At 30.9% G+C, this 15,574-nt stretch overlaps 1 protein-coding gene across 1 annotated transcript in view; it reads left to right on the top strand.

Annotated features, from left to right (window-relative positions):
- Nucleotides 1-15,574, top strand: part of LOC132730683 (filamin-A-like) — a gene marked incomplete at its 5' end in the record, with an annotated part of 108,706 nt that overhangs the window by 91,013 nt on the left and 2,119 nt on the right. Inside the window, 14 exon segments of the mRNA XM_060716662.1 lie at nucleotides 1,151-1,279; nucleotides 1,630-1,803; nucleotides 4,187-4,342; nucleotides 4,680-4,883; nucleotides 5,491-5,643; nucleotides 6,962-7,090; nucleotides 9,608-9,661; nucleotides 10,549-10,815; nucleotides 11,187-11,324; nucleotides 11,623-11,753; nucleotides 12,016-12,136; nucleotides 12,731-12,901; nucleotides 14,390-14,605; nucleotides 14,965-15,162. Of these exon segments, the coding sequence (XP_060572645.1) occupies nucleotides 1,151-1,279; nucleotides 1,630-1,803; nucleotides 4,187-4,342; nucleotides 4,680-4,883; nucleotides 5,491-5,643; nucleotides 6,962-7,090; nucleotides 9,608-9,661; nucleotides 10,549-10,815; nucleotides 11,187-11,324; nucleotides 11,623-11,753; nucleotides 12,016-12,136; nucleotides 12,731-12,901; nucleotides 14,390-14,605; nucleotides 14,965-15,162 (2,241 nt within the window).

The following is a 15,574-nucleotide window of genomic DNA, read 5'->3' as shown; positions in this document are numbered from 1 at the left end:
ATGGCCATTTTTCACTGAAAAGCCTCCTCTTACAAGTTCAAACTGCTATGAAACTATGAAAAATGCTTCAATACTAATCAAACTTGGCACAAATGTTGACTGGACCATTGCCTTTGTAACGACATGCTCAGTCTTAAATTTCCTGTTACCATGGCAACGAGGGGACGTCTCAAAATTGCCAAAAATCACTTTTTTGCCTCGATTTTTTCCATCAAAATTTCTTCCAAAGTGCTGCAACTTCTCAAGGGATTGAGATAGAGTCAAAGGCTTTTCAGCGTTGGTTACACGTTACCTTATGATCAACCTGGGGTCATTTTAAGCCTCTCACAAGTCCAAAATTTTCTTGGCGATGAGGGCGACTCCGCCCCCCTTCAAACCCCCCAAACAGAAGGGGGCACATCCCCCTTCTGGCAACCCCCTGATGTATTATTTGGATGGGGGACGGCGCCGAAAAAATGGTCACTTTTTTTAACAACATTTCTCAAACGAAAAACAGTGTTTGGGGTCTAATTAGGACATTTTTTCACTGTTTGAGGCCTCAAAAAAAAGGGGGGGGGGGGAAAGCCGTCGAAACACGCTTATATAAGGGAAAAGGTTAATATACAAGTCATGTAACTCTGAAAATGTGTAAGTACCGCACTTGTTAACGAAAATGTGTAGGTGCCGAGCTTGTTAACAAACTTGTTAAACATATACTTGCTTGTTGGGTCTTGTTGTTGGGCCAAATAGAGGTTTATTTATAGATGGGTAAATAAAAACAAAACTGGCATAATACATAGGTTATTAGAGATTAACATGACTTGTAATCATTTCTTATAAGGATAGTCTATGTTGTTTAGCAAATCATCTATGCTAGTGTCATGTGATTTGATCATGTGATTTAGTAATGCAGTTGGTAGTGTGGTTTAGTTATGTAATTTGGTTATATGATTTAGTCAGTGGTTTAGTTATGCACTTTGGTCATGTGGTTTGATAATGTGGCCTAGTAATGTAATTTGGTCATGTGATTTTAAAATGTACTTTAGACATTAGTAAAGGACTCATTTGTTAGTATATGATAAAATACATAGAATTTATATAGTTTGTATAACAGTATTGTGTATACAAAATATAACACATTAATTAACAAACATATTTTCTTGTTACACAGGCAGTCCATTCCAGTTCCATGTTGATGCAGTTGACAGCCGTTTTGTGACTGCTTATGGTCCAGGTTTGAGCCACGGTGTTGTCGGTGTACCTGCTGAGTTCACCATAGTTACCAAGGATGCTGGTGCTGGTAGGTTTAATCATTTACTGATGATTTGTGAAAGAATTTGAAAAAAATTTATACAATCATAATTATGATAATTAATGCAATTTTAAATGAATATTATACATATAATTTTATACTTACTTGAATTGATTCATTTAAACTGGGAAGGAAATTGAATGTTGACTTATTGCTTTTAGGTAGTAACTGTGTAAATGTATTTTACTGTTAGAGATATTGCAAGTTAAAATACAAAAGTGATTGTCCTTGATAAACATGGTACAAGTTTTGTCTCAAGAAAAACTGGTTTTGTCCAGTTTTAAATCAAAATGTAAAGATTCAAGATGAATGTACAAATTAATTTTGATCTCCTCTAGGTGGTTTGTCTCTTGCTATCGAGGGTCCATCAAAGACCGAGATTAAATGCAAGGACAACGAGGACGGAACATGTACAGTCACCTACGTACCAACAGCTCCTGGAGAGTATAATATCACTGTTAAATTTGCCGACAAAAACATCTCTGGATCACCTTTCGTTGCTAAAGTCACAGGTAAATATTACATTGTAGATTTTGATGACCACTTGACTACAAGGGACGATAGATAAAGGTCTATAACAATTGAATATAGTGGGGTTAGATTGAACAAATATCATACTGTTGGCTGGTCATTTTATATATAAAATATCCCTAAAATTAACGATGAATAGGTCTTTATTCAGAGACCAGGGGAGTCCACTACACAAATTGAGTGGGTTAAAGTTTTAAATATTCTTTATCACATTATGAGTGGCTTGTTCAAGGTAAATTGTACCGTTCTTTACATTTATCATAGTTGTAATATCAAAATTTTGAAAATCCGGAAAAAAAAAATTCTTGTGGCATTCTGAAATATTACCTTGTTTCATTTAGTAATAAGACATTTCAACATACCAGAAAACTTTGAAGATACTGCAGGCTCTTGTGGTGATTGCAAAAACATGAATGAATGTGATGAATTTTTGGAATTGCTACTTGAGTGTAGTAACGTGCTTGGTGGTTAAGAAAATTGCCAAAAAGATGTGAAAAATGATTCAAAGTTGTGGGTATTTTTATTGTGAATAGGTATTTACAGATTGTCAAAGTACTGGTAGCAATAGAGATAGGACTGTGCCTATTAATACATATACAGGGTAGCCTGCATTTACATAGTCTGACCAAATCTTAGACATTGGCTGTTTATTTATTGATTTGATCCTGAAATCCCTGAAATCTAAAATGGACTGTCCCAAAGTCAAAGCAGGACAAGCCCATTTCATCATTGAGGGTAAAATGTCAGTTGGCTTATTACTATTGCAAGGTTTTGAAATTTGAGGCACAGGTAGTCTGTCTTGTGTTTAAACCTTGTTTAAAAAAAATGTCTGCAATTTGAATTTGTCTGGCAGACGTTCTTTGAGCTAAAATGTTAGCATAACATGTTTTGTGTTTGGCTTTGCCAATTGGCATACTATTTTAAGAAAGGCAATCTGCAGTATGAAGTGAAGTAAATCTTTCTCAATGATGAAAATGATAAAATAGATTCTATTTATGTATGTTATCATACTTTTCTGTTAACAGAGCACTTTAACATGGTTTCTTATATAGTGAAACATCAATAAATTATAGATAGTTTGCTTAAATTGTTAGTATTATTTTGATACAAGGATAAACATACTTGAAAATCTTTTTACCAGACTGGAGTTATGCAAGCAAGAATTTTTTCATTACATATTTTCTTAGAATAATTCTCTTTCAAATATTTTATACCTTTTTACCTGAGGGCCCTAGTTTTATTGGTAATTTTATTTCATTTTGAAGATGAGGAAGTTGTTACTAAGTATGGAACACTCATTACACCATTTTTAATTGTCAAATTATTTCGTTTTCTGGCTGTGAAAATTGAAAAAATATTTTTTGGAAAGAATAGGAAATTAAAAGTTTTCTTTTGTAAATTGTTATTGTTTGGGAATGCTGAGAATTTTAAAAGGTTTTTAGCAGTTTTGGCAGGAGTGATTGACTGTATAACAATTTTAGAGTAATAATATAGTAATTCTAGTAAAGAAGGTCTACTTTAGTTTGAACTTTTTCAATCTTCTCAAGAAAGTGAATTTTGTTTGTTTTTTTACATTCCAAAATGTATGTGAAAAGTAAAAATTCTTGAATATAAAAGCTGTTGATATTTTCTGGGAGGAAAATTGGAAAATAGATAAATGTTTCCATGTACAGCTGAAATTTATTTACAAAATAATTTAGTTTGACCATGTATTGGAGTCTCAGAGCCTCTACTTCTGAATATCTTGTTTTGTTTACTGATTTAATCTGACCTTTGACCTTCCGTTACCTGCACAAATAAATTGTTGGTGTGATTTTTACAATCTAAAACCATGCACATGTAGGAGGATGTTTCCAATTCCAGCAACTGTAGGTTGGAAAATGTCCAAAAGCATTGCTGTATTCGTTGTATTCGTGAACTTTATAAAATGATTAGTATCACCAATAATTAGCTACTTTGGATTGAGATGGTAACTTAAAAAAAAATGAAAGAAATGGTCCAAAGATTTTTTTAAACAAGATGTTATTTGGCAATACAGGTTGATTGTTGTCTAATGTTGATGCTGTCAAATGTTGATAATAGGACATTAATTGCTGAAACTGCAATCAGTGAAAAGGTGAATGTCCTGGAAGAAATGTGTTTGTGTGTTAATAAAACAAACCAGAGATATTTTGATATTTTAAAGCTGAACTTGCAAAAACTGTTTGCTGTACTTGTTTTCAATAGAATATAACCAATGGCAGTCTTTTCATTTCATCATTCCCAATTAACAATAAATGATTTCAATTAGTGGTTATTTAAGTCTATGAGCCCAAATAATAGGAAATAACAGTAAATTTATTATTTTAAAAATGATTATTTCAGCTGGAGAACCGAAACAGAAAGCCCAGATTGGTCGCAGCAGTGAGGTCAGCCTCAAGATTACAGAGACTGATATAACCAACCTTACCGCCTCCATCAGGAGCCCATCTGGCAAGGAGGAACCATGTATGTTGAAACGTCTACCCAACGGACATTTAGGTAACACTGAATTCTGTCTCTAGTAAATTATGTCACTTTTTGTATATAAAGAAACCTTATTGCAAAATTTTATGAATTTGTATGTTATAAGAGTCATCTGAGTAAAGGACAAAAGAAATTTGCGAATTAAAAGTTTATTATCCTAGTTTTAATTTTGTAACAAATGCTGTTTTGCTATACTTGAGTTTTAAATTCATAAGGTGACTAAATAAGCCCAACTTCTTAACAAAAATTTAGCATTATACTATTTAGCATTATAAGCATTAAGTTTAGTTTTGAAATTTTTTGGAAAACTGGTTTTTTAAATGAAAATACATGTATTATAATTTTATTACAGGAATCTCTTTCACACCAAGAGAGACAGGTGAACACTTGGTTAATGTATACAGAAATGGTCAACACATTGCCAACAGTCCATTTACCATCATGGTTGGTGAGACTGAGCTTGGTAACGCTGGCAAGGTCAAGGTCTATGGCAAGGGTCTCGAGGAAGGAATGGCCAATGAGATCAATGAGTTCATTGTTGACACCAGAGAAGCAGGTAAAATATTTTCCAAAATATGAACAGTTTGAAATGTCTGATAAGTTTTTTGCACCTTTCTGTGCTAAAAGGTTGCCTTATTTTTGTAAACTTTGAACACATTAGGAAAGAAATCAGAATGATGTTGATGGGTATTCAGTATAGTGCTAAACACAATGTGAAACTAATTTACACAGATTCATGTCAGTCTCCCTTGCTAATTAGTAGAACATATTCAGAATATCATTTTATATGCTGTGAACTAACTTTATTTAATACTTTTATCAAGGAAGAATTAAACACAGTCTCAGAATGTGAAACTGTATGAGTTACTATAATAAATTGTATTAGTTAGCATGAAATTTTAAGCATATGGTCGCAAATATGTTTAAAATAAGCAGTTTGTTTTACCATAACCATGCTAAATATTTTGTGACCAGAAGGCTAAACTTTCAATATTTTCAGGTAATGAGTTAATTTCATAAAGATATACTGAAAGAATAGAGAACAGTGCAGACCATGATCAAACAACACTAAAATGAGCTGGCTGATTTTGGTCTGCACTGGTTGCAAGGGTAGAATCTGTTGCTGAGAGGTTATTGTAGACTTATTGTTTGTGTTATTACAGGATATGGTGGTCTCAGTCTATCTATTGAAGGCCCCAGCAAGGCTGATATTGAATGTCACGATAATGAAGACGGAACATGCAGGGTCACATATAAACCCACCGAGCCTGGAACTTATATCATCAATATCAAATTTGCCGATGAACATGTACCAGGTAAAAATCAATCTAGTGTTTGTACAAGAATTAAGCATTGCACTTTACAAGACAAGTATAGATAAGATTATTCTTTGCTTGTAAAAACAACTCCCTCAAAAATATTAAGAAAACAAAATAAGCAATTTGGTGGTTGGGAAAAAGGTTTTATTCATAAGGAACAGATCAGAAAATCATTTTTTCATTTTTCTAAAGTATACCTGTCTTATTTATAAATATCAAATATTCATTATTGAGAAAATAAAATTTAGTGTTATGGAAAATGATTTTCACTCCCACTTTTATGAGACAGTACATGTATTTTGCAGTAAAATACAGTATAAGGCAGAAACCATTTTGTAATACTTTAATTTTTCTAGTATTGCTGGTTGTTGTTTATAAATAAATTAGTGAAATAATGTTTGATTTATGTATTCGGATGTTATGTTTTCTCAGACAAAACAAAATTTTTGTTGCATGGAAAATCATGTGAAATAAATCATGTCATACCTGATGGTTTAGCTCTGGTACAGACATAATGTTTCCTACACCTGCTATAAAAATACAGATCTGTCTATTGATAAACCTAGAGATAAGCATTTTGTAAAAAAGTCGAGAAATATATAAGAAAAATATAAATTTTTAAGCATTTTGAAAAAAGTTTAACAAAAAAATAGAAAAAAATATGAATTTTAAGCATTTCCCTTTTTTTTCCTTGTCAAATTTCATATATTGAATGGAAGAATGTGCATGCAAGGAATTTAAAAGAAATTCTTGTTTTTTTTATTGTTTCTTTCTTCTTCCTGAAATAGAATAATAGAGAATAAAAAATAATGATAATAACAGATATAAGGGTATGTCACAAGTTTAGTGACAGCAAGCCAGTCCTTGCAGTTAGATAACTTAAATCTAATAAACAAGTCATGCAAAGCTGGACTGTATAATAATGTATGAGTGATTTTGGATTATTTACAGTATCCAACACAGTACATTTGTGACTTACTGGCTTGAACATACAATTATTTACATCAGTGTTGCTTATAATACTCTACTTATATTTGCTTATTTCGCAAATTCATTTTTGATTCAACAAACTGAAACTTTTAAAGATTGCTCCAAAGTTATTTTGCAATCAGACCCAACTTTAACAATTTCAGGCTTAACCAAAGTTTAGACAACAAACAGCAAAATGATACAATTATATATATTTACGTGCACCTTAAAATGTATACTCCAATGCTAATTTTGGTGCAGCTTAACATTCTTTTATAGGATTGAGATTCAGGCTTGCCTTAATTAATTAACGGTTTGTTACCATGGTAATTTGATTTGTTTACAGGCAGTCCATTCAAGGTTAAGATTGGAGGGGAACCATCGGAGCGTGTCATTGAGAGGATTATGAGACACAGGGAAGCAGTCGATGTCAGTCATGTCGGTAGCGAGTGCGAACTTAGCCTTAAGATTCCAGGTAAATATACCTTATATAGCAGGAAAGTTTATGGCTACAAGTAGAAATTAGTGGCGCTAGGCTTATCTCTTGAAATAACAAGGCTAACTATCCATATACTTGATTTTCTCTCACAAGCTGCTCTTTTGAATTATTTCTGAAGAACATAGATTAAATTTATTTTAATATTCATGACTCAACAGTAATTTATGATATAGAATAAAGTATGTTGGACCAGTCTGAAAAATGAATAATCTGATTGCTTGCTTCAAATTCAAATTTTATACTTGACCAATGGCAGGGTTCCAATTTCAGACTGGTCTCATTTTTTTTTCTCCACATTTCCAACTCAATTCTCACTTCTGAAATTACTGCCCAGTTGCACCAAAGTAACTTGTAATAATTAATTAATTATAGGAGAAGATATTAAAATTTTTACATCAATGGATTTGATTGTGATAATTAGCTTAATTTTTGTAATTCTATATAAAAAGGCTAGTCAATATATTGAAGATAGGATATGGGGGATAAATTTTGATAAGAAATAAGGTCAAATATCAGTTAGGATATGAATGGTGTTCAAGCTGTAGGAAAATATATGAGAAATATGTGCCAAGAAAATAAAATTATTCTTATCCTTTGATATCAAATATAGATATAAATTCACACTATTTTTAATAGGAATAAAATGATAACAGAGATATTTTTAGAGCAAAATTATGTTTGGATTTTAAATTTTTTATGTTACTTTTGGTTTTTGAAAATATATTACTGGATTCTTTGTTTCTAAAATTTTAATTAAGGATTCTCTTTAAAGAGATGACATAGAGATAGAGATATAAAAAAGAAAATAGTTACTGACTTAATTGGATGTTAATTAGTGGTATATTATTGACATTAATTGGAACAATTATGAAGTTTAAAGACATTCTACCTCGTGATTTATACTCTATGTATCTGGAATATATTGGTGAGGGTTTTTTTTTTGTCATTGAAAATCTTATATGGTGTTTTTAAATTACATTATTAACCAAGATAAACTAAACTTTATGTAGCAATTATTTTCATATACATGTTATGTTCTATTAATTCAAGAAGCTGTAAAGACATCTTGTTAGTTACAAGGTTTTGAAACTATAAAAGCCTTACTTTAAACTATTGAAGTATATAATTTGTAATTATTCCCAGAAGAAATGTGAGATAATTAGAACTAAACATTGGAAAATCAAAGATATTATAAAGATATTGGACATGTTAGTTTACTGTGAAGCAATTCCACACATTTGAAACTTGATTCTTTCTGTCTCTCCCCTATATAAAGACAAGAAGTCAATTTTCTGTTTATTTAAAGTAATAATTTTCTACATGTTATCATGTGTTGATATAAGCATGCAGCTGGAATTGGAATAATAATTGTAAGTTAAACATTAAAATGTTTCATCATGCTACATTTTGTTGTGCGAAATGCTATTTTCACTTCTTGCAAATATTGCAAAAACTTTTTACTAATTTATTTTACTATTACTTATATTTGACAATCTTGGATCTTGCTATATTGATGGTTGAAGCGCAAAGAAAAAAGAAAAGAAAAAACATTAAATGCTGTATATAAGCATTCCAAGCCCTCTTTGTTATAATGTCATGAATGGTTTTCTATCACTTTGTCCATGATTCATTGCTGTAAGGTGTAGACCTAGAAACAAATTGTTAAAACCATATTCTTTATTCATATGATCATTATCTACTTAAAGTGTATAAAGCTATATCTCTGCTGCCCTTAGTTAACAAAATGGTTAAATTTTGAAATATAGAATAATACCAAAATGCTTTTATGAAAGAAATATATTAATATATTTCCTTTTTGAGTGAATGGCTCTTCCCGGAAACCGTTGCTAAATGGTTACAAAATCTTATTAAAATATTGGCATAATATTTTGCTCTGGAACATTTTATTCTGTTTACGCACAATTTTCATGTGTTGTTATACAACAGAAACTTTTAATGTTAAATTCTTTCGAGAATCCACAATAAAAATAATGGAAATAACAAAAATTTTCCATTTTTAAATTTTATGAAAGTGTTTAATTAGATAATTATATATAGCTTTATACCCTTGAAAATATATATTATGCTTAGTGATGTTGTATAGTGAAATTATTTTGTAGTGCAAATTTCTTATATGCTTCACATAAGAGCTGTGGCAAACAATATGTTTTACAAAAATTGTCTGACATTTTACATAGTTTATTGCTACAGCTCTTATCTATTCCTGTGCACTTCTCTGATTTATTTGTAGAAATGTGTTTTGTTATAGAAATTACTTGCTTTTCCTGGAAGCTTACTGGAAGCTAATTTGATTTTGAAAGGCTCTCAAAGTTTCAAAGTAACATTACTGTAACTTGATAGCCTGCAAAGACAAGTGTGTTGCAGTAAAAAAGCTATTAGTAATTTTGCTATTGGTAATTTTGAAGAATGGCATATAAATCCTTCTTTAAGGGAGTAATATTAAAGATAAATATGTAACTGTTCTATTTTTAGCATCATTCCTTATGAGAATGATGGGATATAGTGTTAGCCAGACAACTCAAAAAGGTTTGTAATGACCTTGACCTCAATTAATTGACCTTTACCTCAGTTGAACCTGTTTGACCCCAAAACATGTTTGTTCCCATGACAACAATTTCCATGACAACAAGCAGTTTATTACCATCTCAATGACCAAGTTGAAAACCAAAAATAAAATGTGATCAAATTGAAAAGGGGTTCCATTTTGAATTATTTTATTAAAAGAAAGTGTGCATTTTGTAAAATTTATTAAATTTCCTTTTTCTTATACATTTTGTACATAAAGTGTTAACAAGTTTTATTTCAACTTTAATGATTTCAAAGTTTTTTGTAAACAAGTTTTGATAAAAGTATTTATTATAAACTTTCAAGATTTTTTTAACACCAATTGAAAACTCATAGTCCTATTTGAATGATCACCTTGCTGATGTAGGAATCCTTATTATTTACCATTAAGAAAAACCAAGCCTTATTTTAACCCCAAAAACCAACAGTTCATTTCAGATTTCCCTACACCAGATGTTGTATAAATACTTATTCTTCCTACCTCTCAATGCATGTATATTTCTTCTATATTGTACAATCCAGTTTATTTATTTCATTTTTCGTTATTTTACACCTAAGATTTTTGTAAAAAAAAAAACAACAAAAAAACATAAACATGTAGTAAACTTAAATTTGGTTTTTCTATATGAACATTTTGATGTACATTTGATATAACATATCTTCATTGAACTCCAATTTTGTGTCTTTGAGATAGATATGTTTTTATGTATCACAAATTTTATGAAAATTTGTCCCACTTTTTTACTGCTATGAATATAAATGTTTTTGTCTGTTCTCTAATTGTCCCTTGAAATTTATGAAATGAATATTTAGAAACACATAGTTAACTGTGTTTTTGTATTTTGTAGGTACCAGTCCATTTGACATGTCTGCCTCTATAACCAGTCCATCAGGAATTACGGAACTTTGTGATGTGGTCAGCTTGGATGACTGTCACTACAGCATCAAGTTTGTTCCCAAGGAGATGGGTATTCATACAGTCAGTGTAAAACACAAGGAAATGCACATCCCAGGCAGTCCCTTCCAGTTCACTGTAGGACCCATCGCTGGTGGAGGTGCTCACAAGGTTCATGCCGCTGGACTTGGTCTGGTGCGCGGAGAAGTCAATCAGCCAAGTACGTTTATACACATTTGTTTCATCCTCGGTCCAAATCTCATCAGTTACATAATGCTTAAGTTTATAAGTTTTTATCATTGTTTTTGAAGAATAAATTATCTTTAAGTAAAAGGATTGCTAATAGCATTTAATTGCTACAGAACTCTGAATTTATTTTCCACATTAAACACTGTCTTTTTGATGTGATTTTCGTATTGAGAATGTTATTGCTATTGTTATTGCTAAAAACCTCCTGTTTTTCAGTATGAATAAAAATTATTTTCCTCAAATTAAAGACCTCTTTTTTAATGTTAATATTTTTCATATTTAACACCTTTTCTATTTTCATGTCGAGGAATTTCATTGATATTGTTATATATTTATCTACAGATGAGTTCAATATCTACACACGTGAAGCTGGTGCAGGAGGTCTATCTATCGCTGTTGAAGGTCCATCAAAGGCCGAGGTGGATTTCGAGGACAGGAAAGATGGATCATGTGGTGTCACATACCAAGTTACAGAGCCAGGTAATTGTGACCGAGATCTTAAATTACATTTACATGCAAAAAATAACAAAAAATTAGACATAATGTTCTCATGAATTTATTAATACATTTTTGTAATGCAATTTGATCCTTTTAAAAATTATTAACATTTTAAATTAAGGAATGACTTGTTTTGTTACCATGCACTACTTGTTTAATAAGTGGAGATTAAGAAAACTGTCATAAATATGTTGTATCAAATAATATTTTTTATTTTCATTTCAAAGGAAATATAATGAGATCTACATGTATATTATATATTTGAATATGAATATTTCAGGAGAGTATATGGTATCAATTAAGTTCAATGATGAGCACATCCCAGAGTCTCCTTTCCGTATACCAATTACACCAAGTATCGGAGATGCCAGGAAAGTTTCTGTACAAGCTCTCCAGAGCAAGGGATTAGCTGTAAGTTATTTTTAAAAACAAAAGTTACTTTTATAAACAAAAGTTATTTTTTTATAAACAAAAGTTATTTTTATAAACAAAAGTTACAAAAGAGCAGTTGTATAATACAGTGTATGTTTTGAGTATAACCATTTACTGTTACTTACCTTATATCAGAACAAAACAGTTGTTAAACTAAAAAGAAAATGTTGCTCTGCTACAACCTAGGATGTATTTAGTTTAGATTTTAGTTCAAAAAATGTTTTTCCTGTAATATTTACAGATTGGCAAGCCATGCTCATTTGTTGTCAACTTTAATGGTGCACCAAAGGGCAAGCTACAGGCACGTATAATCACACCATCTGGCTCTGAGGATGATGCTTTGGTACAAGAAATTGATGAAGGTAAAAATATAATTGCATTTAAATCATCAAGAAAATTGAACACCTTATTTACCTGGATTGCTTAATCATAGAATTCAAATCATATTGTTGTAATTATGGCAAAAGGCAATTGTTACTTATAATCATTGCTGTAGACAGGTTAATGTTGCCACATTTATGATGAAGGTAATGTACAGATTTTAGCAGTAAAAACTTTAAAAAATTCTATTCATTGCAAGGTCAGCTGCTAACAAACATAATCACAAACAAATCCATGTGTTCTTTTACATGAATCAGGTCAACTAGTGACGATATGTATTACCCTAGTGTAGAAATTCAGTAATAATTGCAATTTGCATAAAAAAACACAGGAAAGGTCCATGTTAATCTAAAAATTTAGTCTCAGTTCTGAAAATGAAAAAGTGACGTGTCAGTTAAGGGAAAAAGTGTATCCATTTTACACTAAGATAAAATGCTCTTGACATTTGTACTGATATATATTTCTTCTTTTTTTTCTGTACTTTTATGTGCTTTTTACAAGCAGTCAAACTTTGTTTTAAATTTTTTTGTGATGTGTTTTCAACTGTTTTAAAACAACAACATTTCTACTTTCAGGAGAATATGCTGTAAGATTTATCCCAAGAGAAAATGGCCCCCACTTAGTATATATATCATTTGATGGTTGCCAGATCCCCGACAGTCCATTCAGAATCCAGGTTGGCACAGTGCACGCTGACCCAGGAATGGTACAGGCTTATGGTGATGGACTGAAAACTGGAAAAACTGGTAGGTTTAGATATAAATTTTATAAAAAAAAATCTAAAATGAAAGATGCTGAAGTTTTTGTATGTGGTTAAATCACAGTCTTGATTTTTTTTCCCAGTTCAAAATTGATAAGATTATTTTACATATAAAATTTCGAGACAATAAACCTATTCATTCATAGAATCTGGTAAATAAATTGCTGGAAAAAAAACTGCAAAATAAAATCAATTTCCAGGACATTTTTAATAAAATAGAGAATTTTAAATCTTTAACTTGGCCTTTTACAGGATGTAACGTTCTGTTGACAAAATTTGTCCAATCTCATTCTCATGGCCATTCTTGTTCCTTCACAAAATATTCTACTGCTGTTTGAAAATAGGTGTAAAATAGGGCAAATATTGCACAGATCTTTTGTACTTTGGAAGGATTTTTTTAAATGAAACTACAGACAGATTTTCCTCTGATGCAGCTTTTTACCCTGTTATAACATTTTAATATCTAATGATGTGTCTTGTATGAATGGATGATATCTTGTACTTCAAAGCTTTTCTTTTTTTTTGTTTTTAAAATAAAGGTATAAATCTAACCTGTAGTTATTGTTGTACCATACATTGTCATAAATTTTCCATTTTTTTTTTCTTTTCTTTTTTCCAACATTTGAGCAGGATATTAAACTTGTTCAGAATGTTTTCAAACTAGATTTTTACATCTTCATGTGCCAAATTATGAATATGATAACAAAATAATCGACTATATTGGTAATAAAAGCTCCAAATTTTGCCAAGAAAATTTTATGCGTTTCTCTGGAAGGAATCAATTATTATTATCTATGCATTTTCTTATAGTTGATAAGCTAGAATTTAGCGTTAGATTAAAGTCTAAGAAGAGCAGGGAAGTGTGCTTGATATAGATTTCTCATTAAAATTGCATACAGAAACACTTGAAATATAGTGCTGCTGAAAGATTGCAAGATAAAAGACATTTTCTCATAGCAGTTTTTCACCGAATATTATCAAATTTTACGTGATAAATGTGTTGGTGGTTCATATTTTTTCATATTGACCGTATTTAAAGTGTACATTTGACTAGGGTTTGAATTGTTTCTGTGAAGTGTAATGGTTGATAACTTTAAATTTGTTTACGTAATAAAGTAATTTGGTAGCAGATCTTGAGTGCTTTTGTACGGAAAGTACTAGCAAGTTACAGTGTTTTGCATCTTTTCTTTGAGAGTTGAATGGGTAAACCTGCCAATAATTATTTATATTATGCATTATCAAAACAAAAATATACCCACATTTAACAAAAAAAAACAAAAAAGAGAAAAATACATGTAATGCAATGGAAAAGGAAGCCAATTAGGTGTGAATAAAATCAAAATATCATACCTCTGTTATAATTATACAAATGTTTCATATCCAGACATTGAAAAATGATTGTTAAGATTTAATGATGAAGTTGTAAAATTTTGTACAAAGCATTAGAATTCAAACCATGTTTTATTATTATCAGGTCAGACAGCCAAGTTTATTGTGAACACAGTAAATGCTGGATCAGGTGCATTGTCAGTGACCGTTGAAGGTCCGTCTAAGGTCAAACTTGAGTGCCGTGAAGTGGAAGATGGCTACGAGTTCACATACAACCCTACAGCACCAGGAGATTATATGATCACTATTAAATATGCAGGAACCAACATTGCCGGCAGCCCGTTCAAGGCCAGAATTGAAGGTTTGTTTATGTTTTACAAAACTTGATAATGTTTCTCATAACTTTAATACACTAACAAAAGTGATTGTTTATTGAAATCATGTGAATAAGTGTGTCACATATTGTAAAATGATTCATCCATTTATAACATATCACAAAATTAATTACATTTTCATTTGTACAAAAATGATGTATTGACAATTTTATAAGATTTAGCATGCCCTTGTATTCACCAGTGGGAAATCATATTAATTAAATGGAAAGCTTTGTCCTGATACATGTATAAACAAAAATCATTGTGATAAAATAAGGCGCAATATATTACCGGGGTACAAAATTACTTTTTATATTTTCCATTAAAAATGTTAATTATATTTTAGGTCAAGGCAAACCAAGTGGTTTCCAGGAGCAGGCATCTGTTGTCGTAGAGACTGTAACCAAGACAAGTTCAATGAGCAAATTTGCATCCTTCCCACCATTTGTATCAGACGCTTCCAAGGTAACCGTAGACGGAAATGGCGTAAAGAAGGGATATAGAAATAAACAGTGTACATTCAATGTTGATACGTCACAAGCTGGTAAATATGAAATTTGTATTCAGAATTCTGCAGTTTTTATGTAATTTTGTTTTGATTTGTGCTTCTGAGGGATCTTTTTCTCAAGATTTTTATGATAATGCCTGTATGACTGTATTTCTATTTTAATGTATATGCTTTCTTTGAATCAAGAATAAGTTTGAATAATACATAGGTAATTTATTATCTGTAGTGTTTAAAATATCAGAAATACAGCTAGTTCTAGTTATATGTCAAGTTATAAAAGGCCATGTGACATAAATTCTAGTAAGGGAGGATCCCTGGAGATCAAAGTGAAAGACCATTCATTAACAGTACCACTTGATTTGGATGTCCTTTCGTAAGAAAGGGCCAAACATTGAACACCAAAAAAATTGTTTGCATAATCAAAACTGTTGAAGAAAGTGGTGTATAA

This window comes from Ruditapes philippinarum, unplaced genomic scaffold (genome assembly GCF_026571515.1).
Source record: "Ruditapes philippinarum isolate M1 unplaced genomic scaffold, ASM2657151v2 ctg877_1_1_1_1, whole genome shotgun sequence".
NCBI lineage: Eukaryota > Metazoa > Mollusca > Bivalvia > Venerida > Veneridae > Ruditapes > Ruditapes philippinarum.
The sequence above is the reverse complement of the archived record's forward strand: the minus strand, read 5'-3'. Positions and strand labels throughout refer to the sequence as shown.